The 16,549-nt window shown below is 34.4% G+C and overlaps 4 protein-coding genes across 19 annotated transcripts; all 4 read left to right on the top strand.

The window, feature by feature from the left end:
- Positions 1–150: 150 nt before the first annotated feature.
- On the top strand, positions 151–1,682 carry LOC107981116 (GATA-binding factor C-like). 4 transcript variants are annotated; one of them, XR_004344974.1, is made up of 6 exons: positions 151–510; positions 613–685; positions 755–812; positions 882–966; positions 1,170–1,192; positions 1,393–1,682. XR_004344974.1 is itself a non-coding variant. In XM_016985651.3 (6 exons), the coding sequence occupies exons 2-6, from the start codon at positions 616–618 to the stop codon at positions 1,537–1,539; spliced, it is 357 nt and encodes a 118-aa protein (XP_016841140.1). In that variant the 5' UTR covers positions 165–510; positions 613–615; the 3' UTR covers positions 1,540–1,680. The 4 variants fall into 4 exon arrangements, 2 of the variants coding, with proteins under 2 accessions (XP_016841140.1, XP_016841141.1); XR_004227869.2 differs by having other exon boundaries at positions 157–510; positions 781–812; positions 1,170–1,324; positions 1,393–1,680; XM_016985651.3 differs by having other exon boundaries at positions 165–510; positions 781–812; positions 1,393–1,680.
- Positions 1,683–1,802: 120 nt separating this feature from the next.
- On the top strand, positions 1,803–6,365 carry LOC100124018. The gene is made up of 9 exons (XM_008209224.4): positions 1,803–2,343; positions 2,579–2,670; positions 2,780–3,151; positions 3,221–3,364; positions 3,446–3,889; positions 3,976–4,065; positions 4,176–4,253; positions 4,343–4,429; positions 4,534–6,365. Exons 2-9 carry the CDS (start codon positions 2,583–2,585, stop codon positions 6,138–6,140), a joined length of 2,910 nt encoding a protein of 969 aa, XP_008207446.1. The 5' UTR covers positions 1,803–2,343; positions 2,579–2,582; the 3' UTR covers positions 6,141–6,365.
- Positions 6,366–7,259: 894 nt separating this feature from the next.
- LOC103316253 lies at positions 7,260–11,817 on the top strand. 9 transcript variants are annotated; one of them, XM_032600233.1, is made up of 8 exons: positions 7,668–7,790; positions 8,789–8,865; positions 8,978–9,349; positions 9,435–9,536; positions 9,618–10,055; positions 10,133–10,222; positions 10,301–11,013; positions 11,093–11,578. In XM_032600233.1, exons 2-8 carry the CDS (start codon positions 8,793–8,795, stop codon positions 11,141–11,143), a joined length of 1,839 nt encoding a protein of 612 aa, XP_032456124.1. In that variant the 5' UTR covers positions 7,668–7,790; positions 8,789–8,792; the 3' UTR covers positions 11,144–11,578. The 9 variants fall into 9 exon arrangements, with proteins under 9 accessions (XP_008207449.1, XP_008207450.1, XP_016841131.1 ...); XM_016985643.3 differs by having other exon boundaries at positions 8,789–8,892; XM_032600232.1 differs by lacking the exon at positions 7,668–7,790 and adding an exon at positions 8,491–8,595 and having other exon boundaries at positions 8,789–8,892.
- LOC100680398 lies at positions 11,817–16,351 on the top strand. Of its 5 annotated transcripts, none has more exons than XM_031931068.2 (6): positions 11,817–12,508; positions 13,214–13,307; positions 13,553–14,380; positions 14,466–14,555; positions 14,655–14,735; positions 14,963–16,351. In XM_031931068.2, the coding sequence occupies exons 1-6, from the start codon at positions 12,395–12,397 to the stop codon at positions 16,333–16,335; spliced, it is 2,580 nt and encodes an 859-aa protein (XP_031786928.1). In that variant the 5' UTR covers positions 11,817–12,394; the 3' UTR covers positions 16,336–16,351. The 5 variants fall into 5 exon arrangements, with proteins under 5 accessions (XP_031786928.1, XP_008207454.2, XP_031786932.1 ...); XM_008209232.4 differs by having other exon boundaries at positions 14,463–14,555; XM_031931072.1 differs by having other exon boundaries at positions 12,437–12,591; positions 14,463–14,555.
- Positions 16,352–16,549: the final 198 nt, after the last annotated feature.

Genomic DNA, 16,549 nt, shown 5'->3' with positions numbered 1-16,549 from the left:
TCGATTATTATCTACACCCTGATTCCAAAATATCCTCTTTTATCATACCTGTACCATTACATTACATAATCAACGTTTTGACATTGAAGATCGAGAGTATATACTACACAGCTTCCGCGTCAGCTCCACAGGTGGCTAATCCTTTTTCTCTGCAATCGCAACTCCGCAAAAGAATGAGCATATTGCATCATCATGATTGGAATTATTTACAATCTATTTCAAAAGCTATCTATTGGAAGGGCAGTTTTGGGTAGATTACCGGGGATTCCCCGTTTCATATTATCTCCGCGCTGTATAAATATGTGTGTATTAACTTTCACGATACAGTACATTTCTTCTACTGCACGTATTGTTTATATATAACCTACAAAAAGAAAAGCGTTGTGTAGGCCGTTGCTGCATACCGCTGGCTATCTTGAATTCGCGTCGTCCATTTCTCAGTGCACTTTGAGGAGGCGAATAGCGCAGTGCTATCGCGATCGATCGTCTAGTTTTCTATTTTTTAGCGTAGTAAGTTGTGAAGCGTAATTTTTAATTCTTGCATTTTATATTTGATAGTCTTTGTTTTGAAAAATCAAGCTCGATATTCATTTTTTCAACGTTTATACAAAGGCAATGGGAGCAGAAGAATTTCAGCCGGACAATAAAGAATCGACATCCCAACCGAGTAATGATTTCGCTAGAGGTTTGATGAATTCTACATTTTAATTTAATTCGCAAATTACGAATGCGCTGAAAGCAAGTTTGAATAAAGAATATCGGCGTTTATACCTGTTTTAGCGGAGGTAATTAGGCACCTGGAGCCCCTGGAGGTAGCTAACATTTGACACTTCATTTCTGCAGACCAAAAGTTTGATTTTTTATCTTGTTTCAACGTATAGGATTGGACAGAAGTAGCATTTGAAGCTCTGGAGGAAATAAGGCGGCGAAGAATGAGAATAAACACACTTCCTTCGAATCGTCGCAGTATGATCGAATTCTGATTTGATTTAATATTACTTTGTATAAAAAAATATCAAAAAATACAGCTCTATGTTTAGAATATTGCCAAATGTGTTAGTCGCAATTCAGGGCTATTCGTCGAATTGTGCTAGTCTTCGTTTGGAGCAACGATTCTAACTCACGTTTGAGAGCAAGATTTGACTTGACATTTACAATTTTTGTTTCAGATTGGACTGTTTCAGCTGACGCGGTAAAGACAAATAGCAAAATAAACATACTTTTTAGTATATTATTATTTATGATGCGAGACAGCTGAGCCAAAACTAACAGTGGTTTTAGTTTCAGTCGTATATAGGCACCAAAACCAGTTCCATAAGTTTCAGTTAGTCTTCTAAGTTACGAATGCCACCTTCCAATGCTTAACGAAACTTTTTCTTTTGATTTCATCAGGAAACGGAACGTGTGCAGTTGTCGCGCAGTAACTGCCGGACAACGGTTACGTCGTTATGGCGCGTTAACCTCCAAGGAAATCCCGTTTGCAATCGTTGTGAGCTATATCAGAGAATACATGGAGTTCCAGCGCCAACGCAATTTTAGAATTCTTCAATTTTGTTTTCTAGTTCAACGACATGCATCAACCATGTAAAACTTTCATTTGAAATGAGCAGCGAATAAACAGCTTTGAGTATGAAAAATTATTATTACACGATTTAAAATTAAATAAAATTATACAGCGTATACAAATTTCTCTTCAATTTCTCACAAGAAGTCCGTCTTTGAAATTCGCGCCACTGCAGGGATACGCCGGAAGTTCGAGCCGCACCCAAGGATGCCGGTATAAGTAGTAAAAAAAGGCATAAACCACAAAGCGGCAACAGAACAAAGCGAGACAGACGTAAGCCAACAGCGCTGGGTTTTTCCAATTCCGTCTCTCTTCAGTACGCGTATATATAGCTGTTGCATACTTCCCCCTCCTCTTCAAAGCGTTTGCGACGCATATTCAGGCGCTTGCAGTCCTCGAAGTCGACTTCTCTCGCCGAAACGCCGCCGCACACACTTTTGAAACTGCAACACAAAGCCGGGCTATATCGTCATCAGCGTCGTAAAAAGAAGATTCATAAGTTTCGGATGATTTTCATGCTGGTGATCGATTGTGCGTATTCGCGCTCTGATCACCTAATACTAAAGATAACCGCGCAGTAGGCGTAATCTCGACATCAAAGTGCCTCGATTATAATCGATTATCCGCAGATATAGCTTTGCAAAGGTGGTTCTTTAGTTTTTTTAACACCGGTATCGACACGTTCTGGATAGTGAAGTAGCGTTTCTGCAGTGTTGAGGCGAGGCCGACGCTGGGACTGTCACCTATAGCTTATTAATATTATTTCAAACGACTAGAAGGTGAGTATTTTTTTTATCCTGTCTGTGCGATGGTTTCCAAATTTTTAATTCTATCGCTTAAGAATGATATATTGTGTATAACATGAAAAGAAATGGTTGTTAACGGTGACATAAAGTCCTTGGTAAAATGCTCACCAACTATTTTTAGGATAACATGCGTGGTTTTACGTACCTAGACCATTAGAATGCATGTTACATACATAGTTAGATTACATGAAAAAATTTTAATTTATAGAAAAATGGGATCGTATAAGGATTATCAAGAGAATATAAATCCATTGCAGGATATAATGAATCATCAACATCGTTCACCTTTAAAAGAATTAGGTTTGACGCTATCTTTGATGTTATCTCGAAAATTGTCCATATAGTTACACTGTTAATTATCTTTGAGCATTTTTTTTTTTGTATCAACTACAAAAAATGTTTATTTCAGCATCGTCTCGTACTATACTTTCCATTCCTAAATCACCGGGCACTCCATCCAAGTCAAAAGTCAAGAACATTCGATGTTGTGATAATAATGCATTTTCATCAACGTCGAATTTTGAATTAGAAAAAGCTAAACGCCTTGAAGCATTAATTTCCAATAAATTCGCCAAGCGTCCGGTTACTGGAGGAATATCGCCAAATTTCGAACACATCAGCAAGTTAAATCCAAGCTCAAATACAGCTGCAGTAGCAATACAACGCGAAAAGACGCCTGAAGAAGCTTCGCCTCCTAAAAGGCAACGTCTTGAGGAAACAGACGATACCGACGATGTGTGCATAATCGAAGAAAAGATAAACAGACCTCGTGAAAGTACCGGTGAGTTTTTGCAAAATATATAAAGTTTGAAGTTGACACAAAACTATATTAAGGATTTTGTTATTTTAGTTAATAATGATCGCGTGCATACCACCCAAGGGACACATTCACGTAATAACATACAAGTTACTTCAACAATTACCAAACAAAGCATACCAGCAAACTTGACTATCGATACTACACCAAAGGTACCCCCAAAAGTCGCAAATGCACGTAAGTCGCCATGTAATATTACAAGTAGAAGTGATGCCTTTAATAAATGTGACGAGTTACCATTATTTTACTGATGTTTAGCTCGTGGATCAGAAAGAGAACAGCAAAGCAATGGGACTAATAATTTCGCAAGTAATTCCACTCAAAATAATGACAAAGAATTCTTCGATTCCTTGAGGCTTGATAATATTATTTCGAGAAAACATGAGCTAAGAGGGTTAGAGTCTGAATACCGTAAAAATGTAAACGGCATAAGTGTTTCCGAAGCTATGCAAACATTAAAAAAACAAATAAATATGCTCATACAAAGCATAGAACGTTCAGAAAGAATCAGGTTAGATATTGCAGAATCCAAATCAATCATAATATCAGAAAAGTACACCTGTAAAAAATGTATGAAGGGGTATGAAAAACGAGGAAACATTGTTAATCATATATTAGCTCTTCATCCAGAAATCATCGAAGAATATAAACCTGCTGAAATAAATGATGCAGCAAGTACAGTGATAAATGATCGTGATGAAAGTTAGTTTTCTTCATTTGCAATACTTCAACATTTTGCTAATTATTTGAAAAATAATTTAATCAAATATTCGTTTCTTTTGTCGCAGCATCTTCGTTGTCATCTCACTCGCATAGCATTAACAGCCAGATTACTTTGATGGATAGCAATGTAGCGCCGTACAGAACATCTAGCGCTGGTAAGTGACTCTTCCATTGATTTACGTAACTTCGTTTCGATTTATTTTACACGGTCTTTGTATTAATTATTAAAAATAAATCATTTCAATGTTCATATCTTTGGCTGCAGCATCTCAATCGCACAGCGTCCACAGCCAAGTTACTTTGCTTAATAACAACGAAACTACACATAGAGGACTGAGCTCTGGTATGAAATTCCTTTGTTAATATAACTATTTATATATAATTTATTTTAAATAGTCATTTTGTTGATTTAAAAAATTTCTTCTGTTGCAGCATCTTCGACGACATCACAGCGTAGCATTCACAGCCAAAATACTGTGCTGAACAACAACATACCGCCGCATAGAGAACTGAACGCTGGTAATTAACTTATTCATCGTATATAACTTATCTTACGTTTACTTTGAACTGCAATTTTTCTGCGTGAACACGAGGGCTTTCTAAAAGTTCGATTTCACTTGCAGAATTCAATATCCGGACGGATAACAACAATCTAGTACTAAATGAAGCGGAGCCAGTAGGACAAAACATTCCTGTTTCGCGTGGACGCGACGAGATAGTTAATGCATCAACGCCATCAACTAAACCTATACCAGTAAAGTCTAAAGATTCACGCGCCCCTTTACAAACTGCTGGTAAATTCAACCCAATGGGGAAAGCTCCAACCGAGTTTCTTCCAACTGATACTACAAATGCCCACTTACAGACTACAGTTGTTGAAATTGAGCAAGATAATCCAGTCTGGAAGAGAATCGATATTAATTTTGCGCCGCGAAAACAGGTTGACTTTCTTGGACACGAGTCCTTTGAATTATTTGAGAAGCATGAAAGAATGATAAGAAATTGGATGAAAAAGCTGAGATCTAATAGTTCTGCTACCAGTACAAACAAAACAAAAAAATCCGCTTCTCCGCAAATACCTAAACGTAACAATTTAACTTTATACGATGGTAGTGCCCAAGTAAATAAATATAAATTAGATTTACTTTATAATAAAGCTGAGTTAGAGCAAATTAATCACTGTTACACAAATAAAAAAATTGACGATCTTTGCGAGAGTTGCGTATACAAGTTAGTAGAGTTTCAAGCAAAGCAGTATGCCGTGAGCACAGCTGCCTATAATGAGCATGAACGAATATCAAAGGATAGACGGTTGAGCAGTCAAGAGAAAAAGAGAAAAATCAAGGAATTAGTTAGCACGAGAGACGAATATAGTCTTATAAGAGAACGCTTGAATAAGGTGAACGCGGGAAGTAGCCGTTTTAAACAGAACACATTTGTAATAAATTACAATAGAACCTACTTTTTATTACTTCAAAAGGCTTTTAATGATATGAAAATTCGAGACTTTGTTCAATTAGATCAATCCAACCTATCCCAATACAATTTCGGTATTTATTGCTCTAAGTTGATGGATGACATTGTCAATGAATTTCTTGTTCAAGTTACTGTAATCTGTATGAATTTTGCATATCAGAAGCGTCAAGTAACATTGACTAAAGAGCTACTCAGTCAATATCAAGTATTTTTCAAAATGACAAACAAGGATGCGACGTACCTCGAACCTTGTGCACCCGATGTGCAGAACTTTTTCAAGAAAAATTATTCAAAATGCTTACCTAATATCGATGTTTTAGAAATACTAATCATAGACTGTTTACTGCGACGGTGTTTCAGCGATGAGAATACGATGCATGAGGGATTAGACGAACTTATTTTCGAGCACCTCAAGTCACCACAGCCGATATTTAAATTTCTAATGTACATGAAGTTTACTGAACGTTATTTAGAAATTATAAGAGAATTATTGTTGAAATTTTTATTCCAGCTCTCGGTTGAAGTACTGAATTTGAAAAAAGAAAGAAATAGTACTACATTGGTAACATTTGAAGAATTGATAGAAGCTTGCGAGATAGTAGGGGTTTTTGGTTCTAGTTATATACATTATCTTAAAAAGGCATACAAGCAGTATTTCAAAGAAACGATCGGAAAAATATGTAACAACATAATAGGCAAGAATTTTGTTCTTAACAGTGACGGACTTTTAATACAGAAACGCACTATAAATTAAGGTAGCTCTGATGCGTTTTATTTTAATTAAGCTATAGTAGTTATAGTCGTTATACTTAAAGCTTTTTTTATCCCAATGCTTTCACATCATGTACTTTAAAAATAATAAAAAATATGTAGTTTATGCTTAGTCATGTAATCATATCTTATGTATCTTACAAATGATGAGAAAACGTATGTAGTTAATAATAGTTAATCTATTGCTTAATAAAATTTGAAAACATTCCCATCCGATTTTGATTTAGATCATCTCCAGTTAGTAAAGCCGCGCAGATATAATTTGGAAGAATTATTTTTTACACAATCGCCGTGATCATTAATGCTGCTTAAACTTGCCTTTGTGGCACTACCGCGCCACTTATGATTAAATTAATAGATTAAGCGTACAAAGTACAACATTTTTAACCTAAAAAATGATAACCACCACGTTGGCGCTAGCTAATTCAATATTAAAGCATTTAGGCCGTCTATAACTTAATTTTCCTCTTTTTTGTTTTTTTTTTTTTATTGTGTGTGCGTAATCGCGTAGACATGCCTGATGCTTGAGTAACTGCAAGCTCTTTTTCAGTTTGCGTTGAATCTTCGTCAAGTAACTCTTGTAATTTAGTATCTTCGAAATTCGGAGGCTGGACGCTCCCTAATAATGAAATCAAAATTACCACTTTTAAAGGTTCTATATCAATGTTTGCACACATCATTATTCACATCATTTCCAAGGGTAGAACAAATCGATTCATATTCTTCAATGGCTCTTTTTTCTTGTTAGACTTGGAACTTGTAGAGAATACAGTGCCGGATGTGCTACTTTTAACGATCGTCATCCTGTACACTACCGTTTTGTGATATTATAAAGCCTCTTTCAGAGTGGACATATACTGCACAAAAATTTGCGTTTAAAAAAAGTTTAGGGTTAAGTAACATAGGTAGAGTTTACACTCTTTTTTCGGGATTAATTTGCAAAAAAAAAAAAAAGATCAAAATTTTATCGCTGTAATTTTTAAAAAAGTCAAAAATTTAGTAGAAAATATAAATTACTTTAGCGAATACGTTTACCGAATTTTTTTATTGAAAATCTCATTTTGAAATTCGCGCCACGGCAGGCTTCGGTTTAAACAGGAAGTTCGCCGCACCCACTGTGCAAAAAAAGCATACGCTGTAAGGCGCCAATGGAAGAGTGTGAGACAGGCGCAAACTATAGATACTATACAGCAGGGATTTTCTAATTCTGTCTCTCTTCCTCACACACTCAACGTATTCCTTTCCCCTCTTTAACATCAAAACAAAGAAATTACAACGCCACACTCGAAGTTGGCTTCTCGCGCCGAAACGCTGCGCACGTTTCTGACGCCGCAACAAAGCCGGCTACAATATCACCATCATAAAGAAGTAGTAAATCTTGGAAGATTTTTTTTTTAATAGATTATGTATTAACGGCCTTATCATTCAACTACTAAGATTATTAGAAGTAATCTCGTCTTCAAAGTGCGACGATTATCAGTGATAGCCATATAAAGGTAAAGGTACTCCAGCTATAGCTCAGTACAGTCGTGATATTACTTCCGCGCCAGTATGAGCGTGTTCTGAAATTTGTTTATAAAGCAAATTCATTTTTAGCTTCAATTTTTCGTGCTATATAATTCTACTCATTGCAGTACGTACCATATTTATATTTATATTAATTTTCAGGATCATAATTACATATGTATGCGTGCGTGTGTGTGCGTGTGCGCGTGTGTGTCTGTAATCACGTGTTGTAATATTGTATATATTTTAATTGCAAAATTATAATTTGTCGCTTCTAACGAAGACTAACATTTCAAATAAATCATTTTGTTTCCACAAAGACTAGCACCTTTCGGTGATTCGCCGCAAACACTAATACTTTTGTAGTCCTGTCGCGAAGAGTCGCGCATTTCGCAGTCCCTGCAGCGCGACGATTATCGTAGATTTTTTTTTCATGTTTAGTCATAAAGTTTTGAAATTAGAAAGAACAAAAACAGACAAAGAAGTTTTTTACGACATCGAATTTGTAAAAAAATCTGAAACTTGCACAGTTCATAGTTTTTATCGTTTATTATTTTTTAAAACATTAAAACTCGGTGAAGAACTATTAAAAAAATGAAAAATCTGCTATATTCGATAACAAGCACCGAAAGAGGGCGCTACCCTATTAAGCAAAAACTCATCCAAATACGTGTGAAATTCCCTCAAGCAAATTCCAGATTTCATCAATATCTTCAGAAATCATTCTTTCCGTCAAATTCGGGAAAAGTGATAGTCTTCGTTGAAAGCGTCAGTATAAAATCGTTTTTAGCAAGGATATGCACACAAATAATATTTATTGTTCCAGATGTAGCGTTTGTTGTAAAAAAAATCTATAAAAGATAAGATATAATTTGAAAAAAAAAGATTGCAACGCAATAAAACTTTCATATTTCCTTGAACAGATAAAAATAGTAAGCTATAAAATAGTGACTAATATGTGACTTTTTTTAATAATAATTTTACAAAACTATACCATAATCTTACATTGTAGAACATGTTATGGCTTTACATGCCTAGATCATTAATGTGTACAAAATTAATTAAACGACTTTATTCAATATTAATTTAAATTTAAAAATAAATAAAGTTTTTTATTTATTATAGAAAAATGGCACCGTGGAAGGACCACCAAGAAAATATAAATCCGTTGCAGCAACGTTATTATTCTTCAGTAAAATCAGGTTCGATGCTTTCTTTCAATCGTTTCGGTAATCGTATACAACTTTTCGATACATTTTTTGAGTTTTTTTTTGTTCAACTAACTAAAAACTACAAACAATTTTTATATTTCAGCACGGCCGCGTCATACACTCCCCATTTCTAAACCTTCATGCACTTTTTCAAAGTCACAACTCAAGATTATTAAAAACTTTGAAAGAAATACATCATCATTAACTCCGACATCCAAATCAAAGTTTTCTCAACGCCGTGATGCGTTAGTCTGTAATAAACTCGCAAAGCCTCCAATAAGTAGTGGAATACCGCCAAATGTCCAGAATAATATCCAGTCACATCCCAATTCCGAAACGGCTGAAGTAGTAAATCAACAACAAGAGGTGCACAAACACACCTCGCCACCTAAAAGACAACGCCTTGAAAAAGTGAACGATGCAAACGATCCTCATACAAGCGAAGAAAGAATTGAAGAACTTTACAATGGCGTTCGTAAGTTTTTGCAAAAATTTAAATATGAAGATATTATGCAGTTTCGTTTTATATTAATATCAATTGTTTGCTAATACTATTTAAGAGATGCAATACCACACCAACATCCAGGCAACTACTATGCCTATACCATTAAACTTGACTGTTCATACCGGTCCAGAGGTACCACCGAAACTTGCAAATACACGTAAGTTGTCGAGTAAAATTTTAAATGAAAGTAACGCCTTTAATAAATGTTATAATTTACGTTGATTGTACTATCGTTTAGCTTCTGGATTAGGAAGAGAACAGCAAAACAATGGGACTTATTCTTTTGCAATGAAACTAACTCAAAATAATACTGAAGACTTCTTCGAGTCTTTAAAGCTTGATAATATAAGATTAAGAAAAAAACATCTAACATATTTAGAGTCTGAATACCGCAATAATGTAGACGGCATAACGTACTCTGAAGCTATGCAAGAATTGAAAAAAGAAGTAAATATACTCAAGCAAAGCATAGAACGTTCAGAACGAATCAGGTTAGATATTGCAGAGACAAAAGCGATCCTGAGATTAGGAAAATACATCTGTAAAAAATGTAAAAGAGGATATGAAAAACCAGGAAATATTTTCAATCATATATTAGCTTCTCATCCAGAAATCGTCGAAGAATATAAACTTGCTCAAATGAATCATACAGCGAGTACAGTAATAGATGATGGAGGTTAGTTTTTTTAATTTTCAATATTTTTTTCATTATTTGAAAAATAATATAATCAAATACTCATCTCTTCGTCGCAGCATCTTCGTTGTCATCCCACTCGCATAGCATTCACAGCCATATTACTTTGATGGATAGCACCGTATCGCCACAACGAGTAGCCAACGCTGGTAATCAATTCATTCGTTAATTCAAATATAACTTGGTTTTAAAATTACAACTTCTCAATTGTTCTATTTTACTTGCAGCTTTCAATTTACAGAAAGAAAACAGTAACCAAACACAAACCGAAAGAAATCCAGCAAGGAAAAACATTTCAAGTAGACGTAACGTAAATACACGACCTGAGCATGCACTGGCCAAGACTACAAATCCGCGAATGTACTTACAAACTACCGCTGAAATCATGCCGGACAATCCGTTATGGAAAAGGATTGAAATAAATTTTGTACCGCGAAAACCGGTTGACTTTCTTGGACATAAGTCCTTCGAATTATTTGAGAAAAATGAAAGAATGATAAGAAATTGGATGAAAAAGAGCAGATCCAATAATCTTACCACTCGTACGAACAAAAATATAAATATCACTCCTCGAGTAGTTTCTGGTAAAAATACGACTTTTCATGATGGCAGTGTCCAAATAAATAAATATTACTTAGATTTACTTTATAACAAAGCCGAGTTAGAGCAAATTAATCATTGTTACGCAAATAAAAAAATCATGGATCTTTGCGAGAGTTGCTTAAACAAATTAGTTGAGTTTCAGGCAAAGCAGTATGCAGTGAGCAAAGCTGCTTATGATGAGTATAAGAAAATAACAGAGAGTAATTCGTTGAGCAATGAGAAGAAGAGAAGTAAAATCAAAAAAATAATTAACACGAGGGACGAGTATAGTCTCATAAGAGAACGCTTGCAGAGTGTAAACGCAAAAAGAGGCCTTTTTAAACTGAATGCAGTAGTGGTAAAGTACAACAGAAACTATTTCGTATTACTTCAAAAAGCTTTTAATGATACAAACATTCAAGACTATGTTCAATTAGATGAATCCAACCGACCTGAATACAATCTGGGTATTTATTGCTCTAAGTTAATGGATGACATTGTTAATGAATTTCTCGTGCAAGTTACTGTAATATGCATGAATTTCGCATATCAGAAGCGTCAAGTAACGTTGACTAAGGAGCTTCTAAGTCAATATCAAGCATCGTTCAAAATGACAAACAAAGATGCAACGTATCTTGAACCTTGTTCGCGTATGGAATTTTATTTCGAGAAAAATTATATGAACTTATTACCCAAGGATAAGAATTTAGAAGAATTAATTATTGATTGTTTACTACGACACTGTTTCGGCGATAACAATACGATGCACGAAAGTTTAGACGAACTTATATTTGAGCACCTCAAGTCACCACAGCCGATATTTAAATTTCTAATGTATATGAAGTTCACAACGCCTTATTTGAAAATGATCACGGTTTTATTGTTACTGTTTTTATTCCAGCTTTCGGTTGAAGTACTTAAATTGAAAAAAGAAAAAAAAAATAAATGTTTGGTGACTTTCGAAGAATTGATAGAGGCATGCGAGATAGTAGGGGTTTTCGGTTCCAGTTACCTACATAATCTAAAAAAATCATATACACAATACTTTGAAGCTTTTGTACTGCAATCATGAAAGTAATAATAAATATGTACTGTATGTTATATGCTAAATGTGTAATATACTAATTTCTGGATAAATAAAATTTAAAAAATATCTGATAAACTTGATTCTTTATGATACAATCAGTCTTTCGGCTAATTTTACATTCCTACGTGACAGCAACAGAAGAGACATATTTATATCCTATCAGGACAAAAGTGCACTGAACTGTCCAAATTACGATTTTGATTTTAAAATTTGCGCCAGAGCAAGGATCTGCTTGGACAAAAGTTCGAGCCACGCCCAATGTGCACTCGAACTCGGCAAGCACAACAAAACATATACGATGCAAAGTGGCAATAAAAAAGGCGAGACGGGCATAAGCCAACTCTGCTGCCAGAGACAAAGATGAGCACATACTTAATATTCGCGGGCTTTCAAGACGACTTCCCGCACGCGTGCAGACGATTCGCGCGTTTTTGCTTGAAGTATTACTATGTGTGAGTATACGCGCGCGCTACTTTTGTTTTTATTGTAAATAGCGTTCAAAACTACTAATAGATTTTTCTAGATTTATCGCGACTGTTATCTTTTTTGTCCGAGTAATCGTCCTTGATGCATTTCTCTCCTTTTACTCACACAAAGAAAGCTCATTTGTGATAATGCACTTGTTCGAAATATTTAAAAGTTACTTGTAGGTATGGAGTATAGATGGCGTAGATGCTTGCAGATGCTAGTTATCTTTCTCTGTGCCTGTCAGTGCACGTTTGACCGGCCGTCTCTTGATAAAGTTCATTTTTGTCAGTGCAACAGGGTGATTAAAATTCGCATCTATTTATTCGCATGTGTTCGGATTTAAAATATTCAAGTTGTTATTTCAATTACGAACTATAAACTGTGAGAAGTATATAATAATAACTTAACACTGAGCGAGCAGGAAAGCGGTGACCTTGAAAAGTGGGGATCCCCCTGCATCGCCTTTGTCTTGTAGCCCTGTTGCTGTAGTCTTTGAAACGTATACGTATATGTATAACGAAAATGTTGCATTCATTCAATTTAATTGCACGAAGTAATCTATGTATTTGCTTCATCTCATATAAAAACAAATTGTATTTTATACAGTCTTGATTAAATAAGAGTAATTTAATTCAAAATAAAAAATCTCAATAATATGCTAGACAATAATGAACTTATTCCCTTTGGGTTTTTGAATGGTGCTCGATTGACGAATAATCTAGTTTATCAATGATGATAGACATAGCTAGATTATCTATTGCAATCAGGTGTATACAAGCGCATCATCGCGAATATCTTAAAATTGCATTATTGCCTCGTATTTTGTAGCGCTAATATCTTAGTTTCGAGTAGCGCGTGCATGCGTTTGGGCGTATTGGTTTGGGGAAAACCTGCGGGACTGTGTGTGTGCGTGCGTGCCTGCTTATGTGGCGCATACGGCTTAAGCTCCCACTCTATTGAAACACTCAATAAATACATAGATTCATGTATTTTTTTTGTTTAGAAAACAAAAATGGGTTATCCATCAAGTGGAATTATGAGACCTAATAGATCTCAGATCGATGATGTTACCCTACAATCAGTAATAGCCAGAACAGGTAAATATTAATATATTATTTAATTTTTATTTATTTTTTTTTGCATAATGCGCTCAAATTACACGGTTAAAAAAAATAATAATCGACACTAAAATGCGTCAAAAAAGAGGAACCAAAAATATAACGATGTTCTAAAAATATTATAAGATTAAAATGACGATGTCCTTGTCATTCATAACAAAATAATACATACAACGTACTTCTGACAATAAGACAGGTTACAAAAGTCAGTTACTGTATTACAGATTCTACACCATCGCCAACTATTCCTTACGTTTTACCTGGCGTCCCTGGTCCATCAAATCATCAAACCAGAATACCTGATTATAGCCATCGTGGATTAAAACGTTCAATAAATGTGGATGCGCAACTTCATTTAGAATCCCAAGTTGTAACCCAAATACCTAAAAACAACGAAAATATCAAAAGACTGAAATGCCCAGTAGCTATAGTGGTGAATCAAAATTCCGAGGTAGCAATAATGGCTTCAAAAACTCATTCAAGTGTATCAAACCAACAAGAACAAAACAACAATGTACCTTTAAAAAAAAGACGAGTTGAAAAAGCCATTTATGACGGTGAACAAATACTAACTCAATCTAAAAAAAGTGGCGAAGTTCGAATTCGTAATGAAATAGCACCAAATAAAATACTTGCATCAAAAACAATTTTTGACACCTTCGAAAACTTAAAAGTGTTTTTACAAGCCATGACTTTGAAAAGTAAAGAGAAAGAATTAAGGAAATGTAAAAAGAGGTATAATGAAAATGAATATACAACGGATCTAGACGAACAAATTAAGGATCTTGAAAAACACATAAAGGCCTGCAAAAAAATTAGGAAGAATATTGTCGAAAAATTGTCATCCCCAACAATGGGTAAATTAAAGTGCAACACATGCAGTGTTAAATACAACAATGACTCTACCTTCATTACGCATGTATTGAATTGTCACCGTGAAAAGATAGTGGAAAATTGTAAGAGGGCTGAAGATGAGGAACGCCCAAGAAATTCGGCTAGGATTTATGCAAGAACCTCAGAAACAATCGAATTTGCCGAATCCGAAGACGATGGTATGTTTTCAGTCTGTATAACGATTTCATATTATTTATTATAAAAAGAATATCGAGTTCATCTAGCTTCATTTTATTTTAGCAGCCTCGACATTAAGCTCTGTTTTTCACAGTCCCAGTAGTCAAATTAGTTTAACTACTCCACAAGATCGTTCCAGAAACGAGCACGTGTACGGTATGTATACGGAACAATTTTTACATTTCTTAAAATTACTTGCTATTTCCTTTCTTATTAAACGAGGATTTATATTCTTGTTTAAATTCGTGTTTGCAGCGCCATTATTAAGCGATGAGCCGCGACCAAGTACTAGTAACCCAACTGATACCAATTTTTTGGAAATCGAACCAATAGATAGTACGTATGAATTGTTTTATTTCATAGCAAGAGAATTCGAAAACTAATTGAATTATCACTGGAGTTACAAGCAAAACAGTAATTCTTTAGTAATGTTGTATAGCAAAATCATAATTTTTAATCGGGTCGTAGAAATCGCTTATTTAGACTATAACTTGAATATTTCTTTTAATATAATTATAGTGAATTGATTAATCTACATACCATTTTTCTTATGTTCTTGCCAGGAGTCAACACTCGTGCCAGTAATAAAACCGCAGGTCCTGCGCCATCTATTTCAAATGAAGATATCGAGACCGAAGTTGAAGATATGTACATGGTTCTTCGAAAACCTATAAATCTATTTGGTAGCGAATCGTTTGATTTGTTTGAGAAAGAAAGTAAAAAAATTAAATCATGGCTTAAGAAGTCAAATAAATCGCCAGAAACTGTTGACCAAAGAAATTCGAAAAAAAATAAGAAAAATAAAAAGTCTCACTCTCATAATAATACAATAGATGACGATGCACCCATGAAGCGCTATTATATGGCAGTGATTTATTCAGAAGATGAATTAAATCAAATAAAACATTGCTATAATCTAAATCCGAACTCAGCCTCTTTATGCCAGAATTGTCTTCTAAACCTAGTAAAATATCAGGCAAACGCTTATGCTCAAAGCAATAAAGCTTTCAAAGAGCAAGAGAAAATTGTAAATAACAAAGCATTGAATCCAAAGCATAAAAAAGAATTGTTAAAAGAATTATATAAAAAGGACGACTACAGGCTTATCAGAAAGCGTTTGGAGACTTTACGAAAACATAGACAAACGTTCGACTTGATAACAGATTTAATAAGATTCAGTGTTAAATATTTCAAGATGTTTGAAACATCTTTTAACGATAAAATGTTCCAAGAAAGCGTTAAATTAATCGTACGCCAAAATAAAAAGTTTAAATTTGGCTTATTTTGCGGTAAGCTAATGGATGACATAGCGAATGAGTTTCTTGTACATGTTACGGTGACTTGCATGAATTTTGCATACAACGATAAAAGAATAACGTTAACAGAAGAACACCTACGTAAATATCAATTGCTTTTTGAAACTACAAACAAAGACGCAACCTATTTTGAGCCATTTCCATCAGTTCTGAGAAAACGCATTAAAACAAAATATAGCAACTATTTACCGACTAGCAAAAATTTAGAAATAATAATCATAGACTGTCTACTGAGATACAGCTTTTGCGATATAAATTCGCTTCATGAAAACTTAGACAAGTTAATTTTTGAACATCTGAAATCACCGCAGCCTATATTTAAATTTTTGATGTACATGAAATTTTCAAGGCCTTACTTGACATCATTAAACGGGTTATTATTAAGATTTCTATCGAAGGTTGCAATCCAGGTATTGCAATTGAAGAAAGATTCAAATTCCGGCTACGAAGTAAGTTATAATGAATTGATCGAAGCATGCGAGATAGTAGGAGTTTTTAGTTCAAGCTACACTAATTATCTAAAGCGTTCGTATGGGCAATATTATGCAGAATTGCGTCGCCGATTGGCTAATACTATTACGGATTTAACAAGGGATTACTCTTATAATAAATTGCAATAAAGGTAACAAACATTAACTCTTTTATCGCTGTATTGTAGTTATAAACGTATGAATGATTTGGTTACGTTCGTAATTTCAGTTAAAACATAATATGTAAAATTCGTATCATTATCTTGATAATAAAAATTGAATTTTACGTAGGTTGTCAGGTAGTACAATATTTTAGTTACTTATATAATGGTGATGTGAAAAATTAATGATACAAAAAGAGTAA

Source organism: Nasonia vitripennis, chromosome 5, assembly GCF_009193385.2.
Source record: "Nasonia vitripennis strain AsymCx chromosome 5, Nvit_psr_1.1, whole genome shotgun sequence".
NCBI lineage: Eukaryota > Metazoa > Arthropoda > Insecta > Hymenoptera > Pteromalidae > Nasonia > Nasonia vitripennis.
This window is presented reverse-complemented; position numbering and strand designations above follow the sequence as displayed.

Coding starts and splice junctions, on each gene's coding strand:
- LOC100124018 (XM_008209224.4), top strand. CDS start 2,583: ATGGGATCGTATAAGGATTATCAAGAGAATATAAATCCATTGCAGGAT. Junction 3,890..3,975: donor GATAAATGATCGTGATGAAA/GTTAGTTTTCTT, acceptor CTTTTGTCGCAG/CATCTTCGTTGTCATCTCAC. Junction 4,066..4,175: donor GTACAGAACATCTAGCGCTG/GTAAGTGACTCT, acceptor CTTTGGCTGCAG/CATCTCAATCGCACAGCGTC.
- LOC107981116 (XM_016985651.3), top strand. CDS start 616: ATGGGAGCAGAAGAATTTCAGCCGGACAATAAAGAATCGACATCCCAA. Junction 686..780: donor GAGTAATGATTTCGCTAGAG/GTTTGATGAATT, acceptor TACCTGTTTTAG/CGGAGGTAATTAGGCACCTG. Junction 1,193..1,392: donor GGACTGTTTCAGCTGACGCG/GTAAAGACAAAT, acceptor TGATTTCATCAG/GAAACGGAACGTGTGCAGTT.
- LOC100680398 (XM_008209232.4), top strand. CDS start 12,395: ATGGAGTATAGATGGCGTAGATGCTTGCAGATGCTAGTTATCTTTCTC. Junction 13,308..13,552: donor ATCAGTAATAGCCAGAACAG/GTAAATATTAAT, acceptor ACTGTATTACAG/ATTCTACACCATCGCCAACT. Junction 14,381..14,462: donor TGCCGAATCCGAAGACGATG/GTATGTTTTCAG, acceptor ATTTTATTTTAG/CAGCCTCGACATTAAGCTCT.
- LOC103316253 (XM_016985640.3), top strand. CDS start 8,793: ATGGCACCGTGGAAGGACCACCAAGAAAATATAAATCCGTTGCAGCAA. Junction 8,893..8,977: donor GCTTTCTTTCAATCGTTTCG/GTAATCGTATAC, acceptor TTTATATTTCAG/CACGGCCGCGTCATACACTC. Junction 9,350..9,434: donor AGAACTTTACAATGGCGTTC/GTAAGTTTTTGC, acceptor ATACTATTTAAG/AGATGCAATACCACACCAAC.